Source organism: Panthera leo, chromosome D2 (genome assembly GCF_018350215.1).
Source record: "Panthera leo isolate Ple1 chromosome D2, P.leo_Ple1_pat1.1, whole genome shotgun sequence".
NCBI lineage: Eukaryota > Metazoa > Chordata > Mammalia > Carnivora > Felidae > Panthera > Panthera leo.
Genome location: NC_056689.1, coordinates 56199311 through 56219239, shown reverse-complemented (window position 1 = coordinate 56219239; position 19929 = coordinate 56199311). Strand labels below are relative to the sequence as shown.

The 19929-nt window shown below is 46.7% G+C and overlaps 2 protein-coding genes across 11 annotated transcripts in view; one reads left to right on the top strand and one right to left on the bottom strand.

Moving 5' to 3' along the window:
• Positions 1–1755, bottom strand: part of PI4K2A (phosphatidylinositol 4-kinase type 2 alpha) — a 32943-nt gene extending 31188 nt beyond the window's left edge. Inside the window, exon 1 of the mRNA XM_042908064.1 lies at positions 1289–1755. Within this exon, the coding sequence (XP_042763998.1) occupies positions 1289–1723 (435 nt within the window). The 5' untranslated portion in view covers positions 1724–1755. The remainder of the gene's footprint in view (positions 1–1288) is intronic.
• Positions 1663–18146, top strand: MORN4 (MORN repeat containing 4). 10 transcript variants are annotated; one of them, XM_042908066.1, is made up of 8 exons: positions 1663–2000; positions 5427–5552; positions 6298–6383; positions 7479–7571; positions 10250–10616; positions 15695–15809; positions 16408–16517; positions 16765–18146. In XM_042908066.1, exons 5-8 carry the CDS (start codon positions 10436–10438, stop codon positions 16911–16913), a joined length of 555 nt encoding a protein of 184 aa, XP_042764000.1. In that variant the 5' UTR covers positions 1663–2000; positions 5427–5552; positions 6298–6383; positions 7479–7571; positions 10250–10435; the 3' UTR covers positions 16914–18146. The 10 variants fall into 10 exon arrangements, with proteins under 10 accessions (XP_042764000.1, XP_042764002.1, XP_042764007.1 ...); XM_042908068.1 differs by lacking the exon at positions 5427–5552; XM_042908073.1 differs by lacking the exons at positions 1663–2000; positions 5427–5552; positions 6298–6383 and adding exons at positions 6428–6569; positions 14113–14210 and having other exon boundaries at positions 10250–10588.
• The last annotated feature ends 1783 nt before the right edge of the window (positions 18147–19929 follow it).

Sequence of the window (19929 nt, the reverse complement as noted above, 5' to 3'; positions counted from 1 at the left end):
CAAGAAACCATTCTGATCTATCCAAGAACTCTGACAGGGAAAAGTTAACACTTTTTGACCCACTGATATTCCACTGATCCCTCTGGTCTTATATAAATGCCTTAAATTCTTCTGCAGCTATCAAAAGAATAAAGGTCAGGGGCGCCTGGGTGGCTCAGTCGATTAAGCAGCTGACTTCGGCTCAGGTCATGATCTCGCAGTTCGTGAGTTCGAGCCCCGCGTCGGGCTCTGTGCTGACTGCTCAGAGCCTGGAGCCTGTTTCCGATTCTGTGTCTCCCTCTCTCTGACCCTCCCCTGTTCATGCTCTGTCTCTCCCTGTCTCAAAAATAAATAAAACGTTAAAAAAAAAAAAATTTAAAAAAAAAAAAGAATAAAGGTCACCGCTCAGCTGCCCTGGTCACCCCATGTCCCATCCCAACCCATCTCATCCCCATCCCCCTATTTATACACATGCAGGGGACAAAATAAAGGCCAGCAAACACTTTGCCTTAGCTAAAAAGCGAACTGCTGATAGTCCTAGGAGAGAAATGAAAGTAAAATGTAGCAGGTAGTCCTGTGTTTCTAAAACTCCACATTCTTTACTGAGAAGACATGAAAAAGAATTTGAACAATTTCCCAGAAGTGAGCAATAATCAAGGCAGATGAAACTGGTAAGTCCACCCACTTCATCACCGACGTTTGCCAGTAAGAGGCCTGGGGCAGTGGTAGACATCCCCACGACACAGAAGGCTGGAACTGAACCCTCAGAGGCCCTGATGGGTCACCCGTCCTTCTCAATAAACAGCGACAACGCTGGTTCGGTCCAAAAAAAGGAAATGGGCCCAAATCTCAAATCTGTAGTACAATGGACAACGCTGGTTCAGTCCAAAAAGAGAAAATAGACCAAAGCTCAAATCTGTAGGACAATGGCCGAATAGCAGTCTCTGTAGTTTAAAGCTAAGGAACCTACTAGAAAGCAGCATCTCCCCGCGCGTCTCTGTCGAGAAGCCGATTGTCCCACCACACCGCTGGGCCCCTCGCCTGTATCTGGTCAATTTCTCTTTTCATTCTCCGCTCACTCCTCCCCCACCAAATAGGTTCTGATTTATTTCTTCATTCCGCAGAGCTTCTCCATCTCCAGTCCTCAGGGGCATTCCAAAATCTTGCCAAGGGGCTCTGCACTGTGAAGTTTCTCCCTTTTGCAGCCTTTCAACCCCCCTTTTCCCCGTGGCTGTGCGAAGCTGCTAATTCCCCCGGACAGGCCCACCCTCCCCGAAGGCAGCGGCGGCAGCCCCCACCCCGCTCTCACCCCCTGAGGGTCCTTGACGAAGTAGCTTCCGCTGGAGCCCTGGTAGATGCGCTCGGGGAAGATGCAGCGTTCGATGGCCAGCTCCGCCTGCCGCACCACCGTCTCGAACTCGGGGTCCTCCGGAAACTCATTCCGCTCGCGGTGGGCCTGCGCGGCGTGCGCCGCCGCCGCCGCCTGAGCGGCCAGGGCTTGGGCCTGCGCCGCCACGGTTTGGGTCTGGCCCTGGGCCGCCGCGCCCCGAGCCCGATCCAGCAGTGGCTGCCGCTCCCGGTCGTGGCCTGGCGAGCCCGGCGGAGAGGGGGCCGGGCCGGCCGCCGCCGCCACTCGGACCGCGCCCCCCGGCACCTGCGGAAAGTGAGCGCCCGAGCCGGACGGGAAGGTGTAGTCTGGAGGTTGGGCCCGCTCGGGGGACACCAGTGGGCTCGTTTCGTCCATCCCTCAGGCCGCCGGCTCCGGGTCCCGGTGCGCTCCACACAGCTGAGCCCCGGGCAGGGACCAATCGGAGACACCCCCAACCCCCGCCTGACCAACCAGGTCGCGGCGCCTTGCCGGCCCCGCCCCTACCTAGCCTGTTTACTTGGCGACGCGTAGGCACGACCCCTCGCGCGCGAACGGTAGCCAATCAGAACCACTGTCTACGTAATCGCGCCCTCCGCATTTTTCGCCCGTCACCGTCGATGAAGACCGCGCATGCTCCAGAAGCCAGACCCAGGTCAGACACGCCCCTTGCTCTTACCAGCCCCGCCCCTCCCCTAGCTTCCTGTTGCTGACCTGTCTCTGGGAGCTTTCAATAAAGTAGCCTACCTAATCAGTCATTTGTTGAGTGCCTGCTATGAACCAACCAGCTGTGAAACTGGAGAGATCTAGTCTTTGTATCTGCATTCATTCAATCATGCACTCATTCATAAAATATTTATTGAGTACCTACTATGTTCTAAAGTGCTAGCGAGACAAAAATGAAGCAAAGAAAAATACCTAATCTGCCTAAATAAAAAGGTTTTTAAAAATCACAGCCCTGGGGCGCCTGGGTGGCTCGGTCGGTTAAGCGTCCGACTTCGGCTCAGGTCATGATCTCACGGTCCGTGGGTTCGAGCCCCGCGTCGGGCTCTGTGCTGACAGCTCAGAGCCTGGAGCCTGTTTCAGATTCTGTGTCTCCCTCTCTCTGTGACCCTCCCCTGTTCATGCTCTGTCTCTCTCTGTCTCAAAAATAAATAAACGTTAAAAAAAAAAAAAAAAATCACAGCCCTAATGCAATTTACACAGTGTCTGGCCCGGATGCTTAATGCTTATTTGTTAATTGATGGAAGATATGGTCTTAGACTAAAAAGTTCCATGAGGCAAAAGTCCATGACTGTTTTATTCACCGCTGTAAAACCTCAGTGTCTAGACACAATAGGGACTCAGTATATTTTTAGTAGTGGAAAAGAGAAGGAAGATCAAGCTGAAGACACACAGCCCTCTGAGACAGCAGAAAAGGAGCCAACAATGAAAACTGAAAACTCCATAATAGAAGTTCAACGATTTGGGGGTAGGCCTTCAGCAAAGGCCTTAAAGGGGGTGTGTGCTATGAAGGAATAATGTAATTATATTACTGGAGGAAAAGAGAAAAAAGAGAATGAGAGTCATTTGAGTTTGAACCCCATCTGAACACTTAAGAATGTGTTTTCTCATCTGTAAAATGGGAATTATCCCTTCCTCAATTAAATAAAAATTAAGAGAAGGTATGTAAAACACTTAGCATAGTGGTTAGTACACTCAACAAATGGTAGCTTTTTTATTGTTGATGCTTTTTTGTTTTGTGCTTAAAATAACCAGCAGACTAGACTATGGGTTTTCACAAGAGATGACCAGCCAAATAGTAACCAATATTTCATAATCATTCTTTCTTGAATCAAATTATTGCCACAGCTAGTAAAAGTACTGAATCAAAACAACTTATTGTTTATTTTGTTTTTGTTTTTTGTTTTATTAAGTTTATTTATTTATTTTGAGGCGGGGAAGGGGCAGAGAGAGGAGTGAGAGAATCCCAAGCAGGCTCCACACTGCCAGCTCAGCCCCTGATGTGGGGCTCAAACCCACGAACCTTGAGATTGTGACCTGAGCCAAAACCAAGAGTCAAATGCTCAACCAAGTAAGCCACACAGCCACCCCGAAACAACTTATTATTTAATTACATGTATGACAATGTCTTAATGTTTTTTTGGCATGTAACCCATTTTAGGCAAAGGTCCATACAGTTTCCCCTTTCAGTTACAAGACATATATTTCCCTTCCCGATACAGATATCAAATGATTCAGTAGTACTTGCCCTTGTACTTGCCGAGGGGTCATAGTCACAGAGATGATCTCTTGGTATTGATCTCATTTAGCCCCTAAGCTTCAAATTGTCAAGGAAAGCTGCAAGATTTAGAGTTCTCCTTTGAATTCTGGGTCTTCTCTATGGAAAACTCTCAGAATTTATTTCTGAATCTACCCCTTAGAACTTGATTTTCCTTTTACTGAAAAAAAAGGAGGGGGATCAATACATTCCCTATTACCTATGAAGAGCTAGCGCTCACCAAATGCTACGCATGTGCCAGGCATTATTTTTTGTATATTCCATGGATGTAAATGGACTACATGTAACTGGCATTACAGCTCCTATGATGTTAGAAACTGAGTAATGTATGCAGCTGGTCTGTGGCAGAGCTGGATCCAAACCCAGGCACACCAACTCAATGCTTTTAACACTATATTGCTTCTTATTAAATATCTCTATGGGATGTGTCTCATATGAACCCCATTTCTGTCCATTTTCATGGATGCCACATTACTTTTGAGACTCTCAAGATGTCTTAGCTATATTATTAAAATAGCTTATGAATTTGTTTCTCTGCTTCCAATCTCTCTGATTATCTCTGAGTATCACTACCAGATTAATTTTCTTAAAACACTGGTTTCCTTAGGGCTCCCGGGTGGCTCAGTTGGTTAAGCATCCAACTTCAGCCCAGGTCAGGGTCTCACGGTTTATGAGTTCAAGCCCTGCATAGGGCTCTCTGCTGTCAGCACAGAGCACACTTCGGATCCTCTGTCTCCCTCTCTTTCTGCCCCTCCCCCATTCTCTCTCTCTCAAAAATAAATAAACAGGAAAAATGAGGAGACTGAACTAAAAGATTAAAAACAACAACAACACTGGTTTCCTTGTGTCACTGCTCTGATCAAGAAACTACATTTTTTGGGGGGGAAAAAAAGAAACTACATTTTTGGGACGTCTGGGTGGCTCGGTCAGTTGAGCATCGGATTCTTGATTTCTGCTCAGGCCATGATCCCAAGGTCATGGAATCAAGCCCCAAATCAAGCTCTGAGATGAGCTTGGAACCTGCTTAGGATTCTCTCTCTCTCTCTCTCTCTCTCTCTCTCTCTCTCTCTCCGTCTCTCTCTCTCTCCCTTTGCTCCTCTCCCCTGATCATGAGGTCTCTTGAAAAGAAAACATTTTCATTGCAGTAAAATATGCATAATATTTATCATTTTAACCATTTCACAAGTGTACAGTTCGTTAACATTAAATACATTCACAATGTTGTGTAACCATCACCACTGCCTATACCCAAAACTTTTTCATCATCCCAACAAAAACTCCATATCCATTGAACAGTAACTCCCTCCTCCTCTAGTTCCTGGTAACCTCTATTCTACTTTGTGTATCTATGAATTTTCCTATTCAAAACACTACATTTTGCAAAACATATCTTCCCCCTAATTTTTCTCCATAGTTTAACCACAATCCATCCTTATTTCATCAAATTTTGATATATATACTTCAATGTAATAAGATCTATTTTCTTGACACTCCATTCTCTCAACAACTAATTATATCTATATTCATTACCACACAGTTTAGCATGTTTAACCATTGAATGTTAGAGCTGGTTGAATCTTATAGGTCTGCTAGTCCAATCTCATTTTACAGGCTGGAGAGCTTAATAACTTGTTTGAAGCCCCACACACTTGGTGGCAGGCATGGGATTTGAACACAGAATCCAAGTCTTTTAAAATAATGTAAAAATGGTGTTTATTGAGCACTTATACACTGTACTGTCATACAAGTCCTGGGGAGTCTTTATCATTATTATTATCATTTTCATTTTCTATTCCACAGATGAGGAAAACCCCAATTCAGAGAAGCAGTTTGCTTATTCTCTTCATGCGTTTGCCTTCTTTTAATAATTAAATATAATCTTGAATTTTACATGTACATGAATCTTTTCTTCTCCACATGGAGGCGGTAAGTTCCAGGAGGGCAACGATCTGTGTCTTTTCTAGCTGCATTCACTTTGTTCAGTAAATAAATACTGTATACGGATAAACGGATTGGTGTGCACGGTATTTGGAGGATTTGCTCCAATATTGACACTATACTTATTTTTTTTTTTAATGTTTATTTATTTTTTGAGGGTGGGGGCACAGAGAGAGAGCCGGGGGGTGGGGGGAGAATTCCAAGCAGGATCCGTGCTCTCAGCGCAGAGTCACAGGCGGGACTCCATCTCATCGTCTGAGATCCTGACCTGAAGCCGAAATCAAGAGTCTGAGCTTAAGGACTGAGCCACCCAGACACCCCAACACTATATTTTAAATACAAAGGATCTGAGTAATGACAACACAAATCCTAACAACGAATGAATGCAGAAGTGTCCCGATATTACAATGCTGGCACAGGGTTGAAGCTCATTCAACTGCAGTTGCCTAGTCTAGCATGTTACCATTTACAAAACTGAACCTCAAAAGCCAGATTTGGGTTCTGCCCTTAAACTCCAGGGAGGGGCCATTTACAACTCTGAAGGTCCGCACAGGATCGGAGCCCCTTGAGAGGGTGGTCACTGTTGCTTCTGACTCAGGTTTTGTTTTGTTGTGTTGTGTGTGTGACATTTCGGCTAGGCTGTCTCTGGGTAGGTAAGACCTGAGGTCTTCACCAGGGTGGCCAAGGTGGGATCATGGGTTCAGCCCCACCCCTCTCTCGGATGTTTGTCCAGAGATCCAGAGACACTTCGCCCCGCACAAAGATGGCGCAGAGTTCGAGCCGGACCAATGGAGAGTGGCGTTGCTCCCGGTTGCCTAGGTAACAGCCAATGGGCAGCGGGAACTGCGCCCAGTGCGGCCGCCGGGGATGGCGGCGTCAAGTGGGGCAGGCGCTGGTGGAGGTGGTGGAGAGGCAGGTGGCAGGGGCGATCCCGGCGGAGCGGCGGTCCCGGCAGCTGGATCCCCGCGTCGGGGCGTGACTGTCATCCCGAAAGGCGGAGCTCAGGTTGGCTGGCAGCGCAGGAGGGAGGGGGCCAGGAGAATGTGGTCGGTGAGGAAGGGACTGAGAAGACCATCCCGAGATAACCGGCTGGGGATCGTGACTCCACCCAGGACGCGCTGACCAGAGGGTGGGGTCCATAGGGTGCCAAACCCAGACCTCCAGTCTCTACCGCTGGGGCCGAGGTCCGAGAGAGCCCACGGTACCCGGCTTAGCGGGTGGGTGGGGGCTGCGTCCGGAGTGGGTGGCAGACCAGTGTGAGCAGAGACCTGGCCCAGGCGGGAGAGCAGAGCTCGGGTAGAGGGAAGGATCGGTGCTGGGATGCAAGAACGGGGTGGGAAATCGACTAGGAAGTGTTGTTAGTTGGGTCTAGGGCTTTGTTTGCCCTGGGTCCGCCTCTCACATTCTGGTGGAGAGACGTCCCACACAACGAGGCTTGGGGAATGAGATGCCTCAATTCATGGTGGCACCCCTGCTGGGTGGCACCTCCAAACTGCTTAGATATCCGCGGGCGTAACTCGGCTTTATTAAAACCCGGTCCAGGCATTTTCTTTTCCATAAAACAGAATAGTATCGTGGCCGTCCCTATCACCCCCAGGTTGTTTTGTTTTGTTTTGTTTCGTTTTTTACTATCTTCAGTTCTTCCCACTTTCTTCTCCAACTAATCGCCACACCGGTCTTCCGAAATAAGACCTTTATCTAGTAGCAACACATTTTTATTAATTTTTTTTTTATTTTTTTTTTACTTCTCGAGTTCAAGGGAGATTTATAGTAAAAAGACTTGCAGACTTATAAGAAAAAAACGGTTTTTTCAAGCTCATTTAAAACATTTAAAAAAGAATGTTTGACTTTTTGTTCTAGGTTTCTTACAAGCCTGAGTTTTGTTCATCAAGCTCTTCCTCTTCTTTTCTTTAGGATTCTGAAAGCCTAAGACTGCTTCCTTTATAATTAAGAAAACTTTGACAAGACGTTCATACTCTGGGGAGGCTTTGGAGGAACCATGTAAAGGTATATGTGGGAAAAGCTGGCTGCCTCAAAACAGTATTCTTAAACTGAAAATCTGTTCCTTTTTATGTTAGTTAGTTAGTTAGTTAGTTAGTTAGTTAGTTAGTTAGTTTTTAATCCTCTGAATTTGGACACAAGTTATTGTGAATGCATAAGTATTTTTTTAACAAGTTTGATTTCTAAAATCTGAAAAAAGACAAATGGAATACAAATAAAAGTTACATTCCTGTCTCCAAGTTCTATTTGGAAATGTCAGGGTCAAGAGAAAGTAAAGATAGCAGGGAGGTAGTCTGTTGTGCAGACCAATCGTGTATTCATTTCAGGGACAAAATAGTTCTTTTCTTTTAGATAAATGTTTGGATTGATCCTTTGCAACCCATCTATCAAAAGAGCAGAAAGCATGGGTATCTGTTTAGAGGCATGAATCTTCTTGCTTTTGTGACTAGATTCCATATGCATAGCTGAAGCCTAAACTCCTAGGCCACCTGTTCTCTTTAAAAAGACTTTTTTATGGTAACTGACACAAATACTGGTTTACATGCTTATTAAAGTTTTGGGTTTTCAGTCTTCATTAACACTGGCTATACTGTATTGAACTAGATTTGTCTCAATGACCATGATTTCTTTTTGGGTCGTTGGATGTGCAAAGTGACTATTACTTAGCATGGCTAGTTACAGAAGTTTTAAATGATCCCGACACTGTCCCAGGTGGTGACAGTATCAATTATTTGGACTAGGTAGAAGTTTCTAGTCAAATGTGTTCAACCATGGCCTGAGGCCATAGAGTCTACATGTGTTTCCTTAATTAGCACTTCTGATTATGTTCTTGGGGATGGGCGTCATTTTGACCAGCTGTTGAAGGGAGTTTGCTCTGTCTCCCTAGGTAAAAAAAGGAATGGAAATGTATTTTTGAAAAACAAATGACAGATGATGGTGGCAGGGTTACGTGGAGAGATGATGTTCCACTTACTATATAGCCATATAATATATTACCTCAAATCTAGCTGCTTAAAACAACCATATGATGCTCACAGGTTCTGTGAGTCAGGAATTTGTACAGGGCATCATGGGGATGACCTCCTTCTGCTCCATGATGCCTTAGATGGGACGCTGACTTAATGGCCGGGAGCTAGAATCATCTGAAGGCTCCTTTGCTCACAGCTGGCGCCTGGGCTGGGCTGATTCAAAGTTGAGAACAGCCAACTAGAGCACCAACACGTGGCTCTTTGTGGCTTAGCTTCCTCGCAGCACATTAGCCTCCAGGTAGTCAGACTTCTCATGTGGTGGCTCGGGTCTCTAAGCATAAGTGTCCCATTGAGGAAGAGGGTAGATGTATCACCTTTTCTTTCTTTCTTTCTTTCTTTCTTTCTTTCTTTCTTTCTTTCTTTCTTTCTTTTCTTAAGTTTTATTTATTTTGAGAGAGAGAGTGAGCGTGCACAAATTGGGGGAGAGGGAGAGAGAGAATCCCAAGCAGGCTCCAAACTGTCTGTGCAGAGCCCGACTCAGGGCTTGATCCCACAAACCATGAGATCTTGACGTGAGCTACGAACAAGAGTCAGATGCTTAACCCATTGAGCCACCCAGGTGCCCGATGCATCACCTTTTCTGATCTGACCTTAGAACACACCATTGCTTCCATCGTGTTCTGTCAGTTGAAGCATTCATAAGCCTGCCCAGATTCAGAGAAGAAGAGTTACACTCCATCTTTATCATGGAACAGTGGCAAGGTCAAATTGTAGAACGTGTAATACAGGAGATATGATTGCAAACGTCTTTGGAAAATACAACCTGTCCCATTGGGTAGAGGATGATCTCAAGTTTCACTGGAAAATTTTATTCCCTAAGAGCTAACAGCATACCAAAAGAGTGGCAAAGTTTACAGTTTGAGTGGCCGGCTAATACTTTGTCCAAAGATACTCTTCAAACTGGAGAAACACTGTTCACTTTCTTTCAGGGACCTTCTACTGGTCCATCTGAAAGGAGTGGGATGCCACTATGTGGAAATTTCATGTAGCCTTGAGAAAAAGCAAACAGGGGTGCCTGGCTGGCTCGGTTGGTAGAGCATGCAACTCTTAATCTCAGGGTCTTGAGTTCAAGCCCCACGTTGGGAATGGAGCCTACTTAAAATTAAAAAAAAAAAAAATAGGGGCATCTGGATGGCTCAGTCAGTTAGGCATCTGACTTTGGCTCAGGTCATGATCTCCCAGTTCGTGGGTTTGAGCTCCGCACTGGGCTCTGTGCTTTCAGCGCAGAGCTGGCTTGGGATTCTCTCTCCCCATGAGCCATTGGGCAGTCAAACTGACTCCTCACATGACACCACAAGAACTCCTTCCAGACCTCTGAGTGAAGACAAGTTAACAGCTGCCAAACATCAAAAGGAAATGCCTTTATCTTATCATCTTACTGCCTGAATAATGATTTTGTGTTTTATGTTTTGGAACGGTGGTTTAGTTATAAGATTTATTATAAGATATGGCCCTTAAGATTCTGACTTGTTTTGAAGGAATGAAATATTTCAGCTTTGTGCCATAAACTGCGTTTTCAGCGTGCTGACCTCACTAGTTCTGGGAAGAGCTGAAGACGGCCTGTAGTTATCAAAGCCTGTCTGGACTGGAAAGTTTTCCTCTGGCAGTTTCAGTGGGAAACTGCTTCTCTTCCTCTCATTAATGTTGTATTTGCAGCACAGTCATGCTGGCCTCTACCCCAGGCACACTGATGCCGGGCTGACAACAAGAGGCTTGTGGACCTGAAATTGGATGCTGACCTTGTGGAACGTTGATGGGACAGAGATGGCACACCAGGAACCAGCGTCATCTCTCAGAGAAGATAGCCCCAGAGGTTTTGAGGGGCTTTAACACACGAAGAAAATGGCCCCTGTCTCGGGATATCTTCTGCTGTGTGAGAGACCCTGGACATGGAGCTCCCAAGTCGCCGCAACAGCGAGAAAATCCCTGGGGACGCTGTGGAAGGGGCTCCCAGACATCACTGGAAGAGCTTCCGAAGCTGGCCTCATTAAGGAGGTAGAAACAAATGCGGCTCCATGTTTGGGTGAGAGCAAGGGATTCTCAAAACTCATCTGTCCTCATAGCTGGGAAGAAACGCGAGCTTTGAGACAGGCCCAGGGCCCAGAAGATGTCACTGAGCCCCACTCTGTTCAGGCCCAGCTGTTTGCACATCACACCATTTCTGGGCTTGCGGCATCTGTATCAAAAAGCACCATGACAGAGGCCAAAATTAAAATATCCCGTAGGGTGGTGATAAAGAATACACGAGTGGCAATTGTAGTTTACTTTTCCTCACCTTAGAGTTTTCACCTCATTAGTCAACATTGGCTGATTTTTTTTTCTCCAAAATGTTATTTGAATCACGTTGGTAGCATTTTTATACTGAGACTTTAAAGAAATTTCCATTACAGTCGATGTGAATGTGTGAGTTTAGGTGTCTGGTTTTTGGTTTGTTTTTTTATTTTTTATCTTCAAAAAAATTTCTTTAATGTTTATTTATTTTTTGAGAGAGAGAGAAAGAGAGAGAGAGAGAGAGACAGAGAGAGAGAGAGAGAGAGACAGAGCATGAGCAGGGGAGGGGCAGAGAGAGAGAGGGAGACACAGAATCCGAAGCAGGCTCCAGACTCTGAGCTGTCAGCACAGAGCCCAATGCAAGGCTTAAAGTCACAAACCGCGAGATCATGACCTGAGCCAAAGTCAGACGCTTAACCAACTGAGCTACTCAGGTGCCCCTCCAAGTTGAACATTTAAAGCATTTTAGTATCAAACATGCCAGATCCCTCTTGTACTGTGGAACCTACTTTTGGCGACCCCATCTTGATGTTCCATAATGGAGACAGCAATACAACCCTTAATGTTGTGTGTGATTTGAGCTTTTCTGGGACTTGAAAGAAGCTAGCCATTGGCGCCAGGCCTGTAGGGATTTTTTTTTTTTTTTTTTTTTTTTGCCTGTAGGGATTTAAAATCTCACTCCTGTTTGGTCCTCCAGGTCTGGCCCCCATGTTGTGAAGAAGGGGTGCACTTGTCCTGTCGTAACTCAATCAGATGCTTGAGGGTCAGACTCTAGCTTCACTGTTAATAACAGGGGACCTTTCAATGATGATTTCTAGGTCAGGGAACTTTCGCACATAGTATAGCTGTTTATTAGAGTAGTAGTTCCCATGCTTTCAAATGTTTAACAGTCTAACGATGTGCTTGTTGAAACTGCAGATTCCCAGGCTCTCACTTACAAAATCTGATTCAGTAGATCTGGTTGTGGGCCTAGGACTCTGCATTGTCACAGTCACTTGCAAAAATGTTTTATTGCTTAGATCTGGAAAAGATGAGGTGAGTAAAAAGACCTAGGAAATTATAAAAGGACTAGGGATTGCATTTTTAAAAAATATGTCAGATGATTCTGTTTGTCTATGCATTTAATGATATTTTGGGTTATCTTAACCCCCTTCTTTTTTTTTTTTAATTTTTAAATTTTGTTTAAATCCAAGTTAGTTAACACAGAGTGTAATAATGATTTCAGGAGTAGAATTTAGTGATTCATCACTTACATATAACACCCAGTGCTCATCCCAACAAGTGCTCTCTTTAATGCCCATCACCCATTTAGCCCATCCCCCACCTAGCACTCCTCCAGCAACCCTCGGTTTGTTCTCTGTATTTAAGAGTCTCTTATGGTTTGCCTTAACCCCCTTCTTATTGGATATCTTTGAATCGAATACAAGCATTCTTTTACTACACCTGTGAAGCCATACCTAGCCAGCCTCACTGTCCTAGTTATTCCTTCCTTCTGCTCCCATTATGCTGTTATCCCCTTAGTTCAGGTCTTATGATCTTGTACCTGGGTGTATCAGTTAGCTTTTTCTGGGTAATAACACACCATGGCTTAAAATAACAACCATGTATTTTGTCCGTGATTCTGTGGGTCATTAATTTGGAGCTGGGCTCGAGAGCAGCTCCACTGGTCATGCCCGAGCTCACCCTGCATCTGTGGTCAATTGGTACAACAGCTCCACGTGACCCCTTGTCACCGGCCGGCTAGCCCGGGCTTGTCCACATGGGGGCAGAACAGTTCCAAGTGCAGTGAGAAGGCAAGCCCAGTGTATAGGCGCTTTGCAGACCTCTGCTGTATCACGTTTGTCCGCGTTCCATTAGCCAGAGCAAGTCATAGAACCCACCCAGACCCAGTGCGTGGAGGAACAAACTGCCCGTTAATGGAGGTGCTGCCATGTCACATCACAAGGGCATGAGCAGAGGGGGAGTAATTTGTGCTCATGTTCACAGTCTACTGAATTAGCACATCTCCCGCCTTGCAAGCTTTTCTGGCTGTAGGCTTTTGCTGCTCCAAAGCATCCTGCTTCCCGCTGCCACATTCATTTTCCATGAGCGCCGCTTTCATATTAACATCCCTGTTCACAAACCCCCAGAACCTTCCCCTTTCCCCTGTCTTATTAGCTGTAGACTCTTCTGCCTAGCTTTCAAAGGTCTCCTTAAGGTAGCCTGGCCCTGAAAGCAGAGCATGCAATACAAGAGAGAAAGAACCAGCAGCAGTCAGGGGAAGCCAGGGCACTTGTTCCAGAGCACAGACTGGCTTATAACTTCTCTGGGCTTCTGTGTCTCCATCTATAAAATGAGGGCGTTTGGATGAAATCTGAAAGGTTTTTTTCAGATTTCAGATTTCGGCTGAGTACCTAAGACAAACTTGTTTCCTGTTACTCCTTAAATAAACCTTCAACTGCAGTAAAACCCACATTAATATTTTTCCACCGAACATACAGGCATCATTGCTCCTTGTGCGTTCATTGCCCAGCTTTTCTCTATCTGCAGCTGCCCTTTGCCCTCTTCGCTGCTTGTTTGTGGTCCATGCCATCTTGTCTTTGTTCATCTCTGCCATCCAGTCTGATGCTTAATTACATGATCTCTCGTCTTGTTCAGTGGTTCGGTTATTAGCCTTAGCAACTAGATTGCAAACTCATTGAGGGAAGAGACTATATTTTATACATCAACTAAACACCTAGTACCTAGTAGGTATCAAGCCAATATTTGTAGATTAATCCTCAGTTTCTATCCCAGGTCATAGAAAATTGGAACTGGCTGATAACTTTTTTTTTTAATTTTTTTTTTTTTTTTATGTTTATTCAGTTCCTGACAGAGAGAGCACAGGAGGGTCAGAGAGGGAGAGGGAGACACAGAATCCGAAGCAGGCTCCAGGCTCTGAGCTGTCAGCACAGAGCCCGACGTGAAGCTCGAACTCATGAACTGCGAGATCATGACCTGAGCCGAAGTCAGAGGCTTAACTGACTGAGCCATCCAGGTGCCCCCTGGCTGATAACTTTTAAGATCAGTAGGAGGATAAGACTGCTTGAACAGAGGGGATGGTTGCGGGTGGGGTTTGGAGAGGTGGGTATATTTGTTAAATGTATCTACGGTAATATCTATATACTTACCAGGCTGGTAAGTATATAGAATATATCTGTAAAATTGCTTTGCTGGCCTTTCCTCCAGCCATCCTGTGACTCCGATTCTCCTCTGCTTGTTCCTTGCAGTTTTCATACTTTTCTTCCATAAGCTGGCATCATGACCCTCACAAAAGGTTCCTTCACCTACTCTAGTGGGGAGGAATATCGCGGCGAGTGGAAGGAAGGTGAGAGGGCCCCTAGGGGTCAAGTGATGAATACTTCATATGACTAAAGGACAAACAAATAAAGCTATAGAAGCCAGCTGGATGAGTCTTCATGTCTAAGTCCAGGATTTAATCTGAAGAGCGCCTTTCCTTTATTTGATTTTAGGCTTAAGTAAAGGAATTATAAAATGCTGCTGTTTGCCCAGTCTCCAGCAACGAGTTAAATCTTTCCAGTTCTGAATATAAAGTGTTTTAGTATCCTTTTACCCTTTAATGTTATTATGTGGGAATTGTTTTTATAAATGCTTATGTACCAGGCAGAGTACAATGAATTATTTTAAGTGCCCATAAATTAGAAAGTGCAGAATTGATTGTAATGACTTGGTTCTAGTGCATCTTAAAAAGTTAAGGAAGATCTAGAAATTAGCACAGACGCTTGAGAGCAAATGACATCCATTGCCTTGAATTTCCTGTGACAGCTCATTACATTCGGAAGTAACTATTCATAGGAATGGTGAAATTCTTCAGAGCCTGAGAAACACAGTCTGGCCACTTAAAAGCCTCGTGGGTCCAGTCCCATCAAGCCAGGAACCACCCCGAGGAGAGGAGCCTTCACTTCCCACAGTCAGTGAAGAGACATTCAGGCTGTTTCCAGACACGCACCCACGTCTTTTCACGCTAGATCCCTGCAGCTGATGAATCCTTGAGCCTTGAGAGGAGAAACTGTGCAACTGGGTGTGACCTTGTCTCAGTACACCCCCATGCCTCTCCCCTGCCTCCCCAGCACCTGCTGTCCCCTCGGCTCCAGCCATTTAGAGCGGCCACCCTCTGTCCCCCAGAAGGGCTCCGTCGTACTCTGTTAGAGGACAGGATTACTCCTCCAGCATCTTGCTGTTTTCTGGTCAGGTCAGTGGGTAAGCACAGCCCTGCTGACCTGACCAAGCCCAAACCAGCGTCGCCAGTCTGGCTGGTAGGTTGGCCCCCTGGCTTCGAGGTGCAGAGGGGCACTTGTTTTCCTCAGAGGGCAGCATAAGTAGGTGTCGAGGGCTCTCCGGCCAGGATGCCTGCCGCATTTGCTCTCTTGCTCTGCTACTTAACTGCTCTGTGATCTCGAGTAAGCGATTTGGCTTCTCCCTAGCCTTGGTTTCTGCATCTGTGAAATGGGAACAATAATAGTACTGTGCCCACCTCCTAACGCCATAAGGATTAGATAAGATGATAAGCACAAAGAGCTCAGAAGAGTGTGTGACACACAGTAGAGGGCCTCTTATCATTCATACCTACAGAGACCTGCTGCCAATCTGATATTTGTGACAAGACAGGAAGGTCCAGGGAGCCAGATTTTCCTGCCTGACTCTGGGTAGTAGCTCTCTGCCCTGCCAGCGTCACTGCTTCTCTTCTTTCCTTTGTGGGTGGGGTGACAAAAGGCAAGAGATGTTAGGCAGCGAGGGGGGTCCCTGAAGCTGCCCCATCCCAACCTGACGACTGTCTTTCTCTTTGCTCAGGCCGCAGACATGGTTTTGGTCAACTGATGTTTGCAGATGGCGGCACCTACCTGGGTCATTTTGAGAATGGGCTCTTCAATGGCTTCGGGGTACTGACCTTCTCAGATGGCTCAAGGCGAGTACTGGGTCATTCCTTTCTCAGCTTTGATAGTGATAAATAGCTGGTCAGACCTGAGATGTCCCAGGTCCTCTGAAAACAGGCAAGGAGGAAGCAGTTCTTTTATTAGTTACTTTATAAATAGATCTAAAATTTGAAATGGCGCGTCGCTGAGCGACCTTCCACCCCACTGCCATTCTCTTCTGTTATCTCCTTGAAATTAGAGCCTCACATCACACTTGCTCTCTGGCCCGTCTCTGCCGGTTGGGAGTGGGGCGAGTGGGGGCAGGGTGGAGCTTGCTCCTTGGCATTAATAAGGAACACTTACTGGGCGCCTGGGTGGCTCAGCTGGTTGAGTGTCTGACTCTTGGTTTTGGCTCAGGTCATGATCTCATGGTTCATGAGATTGGGTCCCACAGCGGGCTCCACACTGACAGCATGGAGCCTGCTTGAGAATTGTCTTTCTCCCTCTCTCTGTCCCACCCTTGCTCATTCTCTCTCTCTCTCTCTCTCTCTCAAAATAAATAAATAAACAACACTTATTGGTAGCTGCTTCATGCAGTTAACCTGGACTGCCCACTACCCCTCTAAAGGCTAACGTGTCGTGTTTCTGCAGGTACGAGGGGGAGTTCGCCCAGGGCAAGTTTAACGGCGTTGGAGTCTTCATTCGACATGACAACATGACATTTGAAGGGGAATTTAAAAATGGCAGAGTGGATGGTTTTGGTAAGTCATAGCCCACCAGGACGGGTGACTGGGGGGAGCATCATACGGGCGAGGTACACCTTGTCAGCTGTAATGCTTTTATGGGTGTCCAGCGATCCAGAGTGACCGGGCCCTCACTCCTATTCATCGAGCCCGCGGACTGCGCTCCAGAGCGGACCTGTGAGTCCCCCTCACGGCTTGGCATCAGGCCGCTCCCTGAGTCACTAACGCCCTCGTCCGTCCCGAATTTTCTCTGTCCCCCTCCAAGGCCTGCTGACTTTCCCCGATGGTTCGCATGGAATACCTCGCAACGAAGGCCTGTTTGAGAACAACAAGCTGCTGCGGCGTGAGAAGTGTTCCGCAGTCGTGCAGCGGGCCCAGAGCGCCTCCAAGTCCGCCAGAAATCTCACTGCCTGACGGGGCGTCGTGCGCCAGCTGACAAGTACTGGGTAAAGCAAAGGCCCCGTTACTCACTCAAGGTGAACAGATGTACCGGCTGTGAGAGGACATGAGGATGCCCGCAGAGAGCAGAAGCCTTGGGACGCCCCCACACCCGCCAGGCAGGGATTCCATCACAGGATTCTGAGGACTCGAGCCCCGCTGCCCACAGCAGGGTGACCAGTTCTCTTTCCTTCTCTCACTTGTTGGTATTCTGTGTCCCTAACACCTTGGGTTGCCCAGTGCAGACCTGCCTCTCCTTGATTTCCTGCCAAGTGGGGCAGAGCCTCTTCGTTCCGCCTGTATTTGGGGCAGTTGATCCCAGCCCCAAATTAGGGCTAGTGCTTTGTGCCCCCCCCCCCCACCCCCGGAGAAACAGGGAGAGAGGCAGGGGTGGCTTAGGCAGTTCAGCAGTCCTGTGAAAGCCACAGCCAGAGCTTTTCTGCGTGTCCCCCCGCCTCCTCCCCATTTGCTGCTGGTCAACTTCATGGCTCCAGCCCCCCCCCTTTGTCTTATCAGACTGCTATTTGTGTCTGCTTATTCCCCCTGTGAAGGGTTTGGTAAGAGTGCTGTTTCCCTGTCCCTTGACTTTATAAGCTGTCTTCCTTACCTGAGTTCCAGCAGCTAATCTATGCCCTATTTGTGCCTCTCCTTTCTTAGACGGGACAGGATCCCTTTTGGGGATAGTCAAGACACTGATGTAAAGAGTCACTTTAGGACTTGTACTTGTTAGTTACTCCAGGGTGAAGGGCAGACATCCCTGGCCCATTTCAGGCCCTATCACGGAGTAATTGAATCCTTAGGGATGGCTTGGGCTGACACAGCCCCTTCCCAGTGGACTAGGAGGTCAGACCCACCTCAACCCCTTGGGGTTTGGGTAGAATTGGACCCATTCTAGGACTGCAGTGAACCAAAAGAGAATTTGGCTCCCTGCATTGGGTCCACTGTTTACTCTTCCACCATGAGCTTGGCCATCAGGCCTGGGAGGTCAGATCTTGACCGATAGGATCCCTATGTAGTTCATCATGGAGGCCCCCCAATTATCCTGTGACCCAGACACGCCCAGCCCACTCCCAGCCCCTTATCCTCACACTGAATGTCTCCTCAACAGCAGACTGTGGTGGAAATTATAGCCGTGTGCCTCCGTGTATTCTCTGAGTTGTACTGTAGAAACGAGTGTTTATGACGAATAAACAAATCACCAGAACTGCCTATACTTCATCACTTTACTCTTGCTCTGCATCCTCATGAATCAACCCATTTGCTGTTTCTAAAAGTTAATCACAGATGGGGGCTTAGTACCGACATTGCACGCTTTACTACATAGTACCTAATTCTCAAGACTTCTACAGGGTAGGGGCATTTTTTTTTTTAATCAGACAGACTCAGGTTGCCCAAACTAGGAAGTGGCAGCACTGAGTGGGATTTGTCTCTCAGTCTTTCTGATTTCCAAATCACTTTCTACTGTATCTCTTGCCCGGAGCATCAAGAGTACCCACGTCCTGAGACCAGTTATTGTCACAACTGCTGGGTTACCTCGGGCAGGTCAACTCCTGCTGGGGTTTCCCTTTTCCTGCAACAAGTAGAGTAATCCTTCCCCAGCTGAGCTAATGTGCAACATTCACCTGCCATGCTAACCCCTTTTACACACATGATCTTACGTAGCCCGGAGAGAAAGGGACTGTTACTATCCCCAAATCACAGATCAGATTGGGCAGCAAAGTAGCTGTCCAAGGTCCCCAGACCATAAGTGGCAGGTCTAAGAACTTAAATGCAGGCCTGCTTAATTTAAGCCCAGAGGTTGAGTGCTTTACCAGTGTACTAGCCAGCCTCCCGAGCCCTAACTTTTTGCCCCATTCCTTAAGCTAGATTCTCCGCTGAGCCCAGATCTGCCAGACTTCGCCTGTGAGAAGAGCCCAAGTGCTAAGCCCCAAGCCTCAGTACCATCCAGATGGCGGATTTCAGTTGAAGATTCACACCTTCCCTCTAGCCTCTGTCCTAAACAAGAAACTGTTTACCTTTCTTTTCAGCCAGAGTAATTTTTAAAAAATTCATCCCTGGTTTACTGCCACTAGTCAAGTATCACTAAAAGTTAAACATTTTTGGAGAAAGCAACCTTTCTGATTAATGGGCTACATGTTTCTAAATATCTTAGTTGAACTTTTTTGCCTCCTGCCTCCCACTCAAAACTTCAACTAAGCCTTTCCTCTAGGCCACTGCTAATCTAATACCTATGTTTGCTGAGTATTGTTAAGGCCTCTCTCAAAGCTGAGAAGGCCTTGACAAGTTTAATTGCCTCAGGGCGTCTGGGTGGCTCAGGCAGTTAAGTGTCAGAGTTCATCTCAGGTTCCTGAGTTTGGCTCATGGTTCCTGAGTTCAAGCCCCACATCTGGGCTCTCTGCTGTGAGTGCAGAGCCTGCTTCAGATCCTCTGTCCCTCCCCGCTCTCTGTCCCTCCCCCCTCTCTGTCCCTCCCCACCACACGCTTCCTCTCCTCTCAAAAATAAATAAACTTAAAAAAAGTTAAATCGCCTCTAGGAAGGTTCTTGACATCTAGGCAGGAAACCTAAGGCTTGCTTAGCAGTGAAGTGTCAATTTTTACATAGCCACACTGTTTTAACTTACTCAACTTTATTGCAAGAACAAAATATTATTTTTAACAATAAAAGCACAGTGCCTACAGGCAAGAGGATGGCCAGGTCTCAGGCCAAGTCTTCTTCCCTAATGTTTCAGACCTAGGTTAGCTAGAAGTCTCCTAGAATGTAACATTTATCCACCAGGTGTCATTATTTACCAATTCTGGTAAGTCACTGGGCCGGGTCTGTGCTCTCTAGTTAAGATCAAGGCTAGAGATAAGAATAGGAGATGATCAAAATGGGTTTAGGAAAGAGCGCTGTGTCTGGAATGCAGACGGGGTGGGGGTGGGGTTGGATTTCAAAGGCTAGTGATGCTTTTCTGATCAGGTTTCCTAACCGACCACTTTCCCTGGAAGGAGT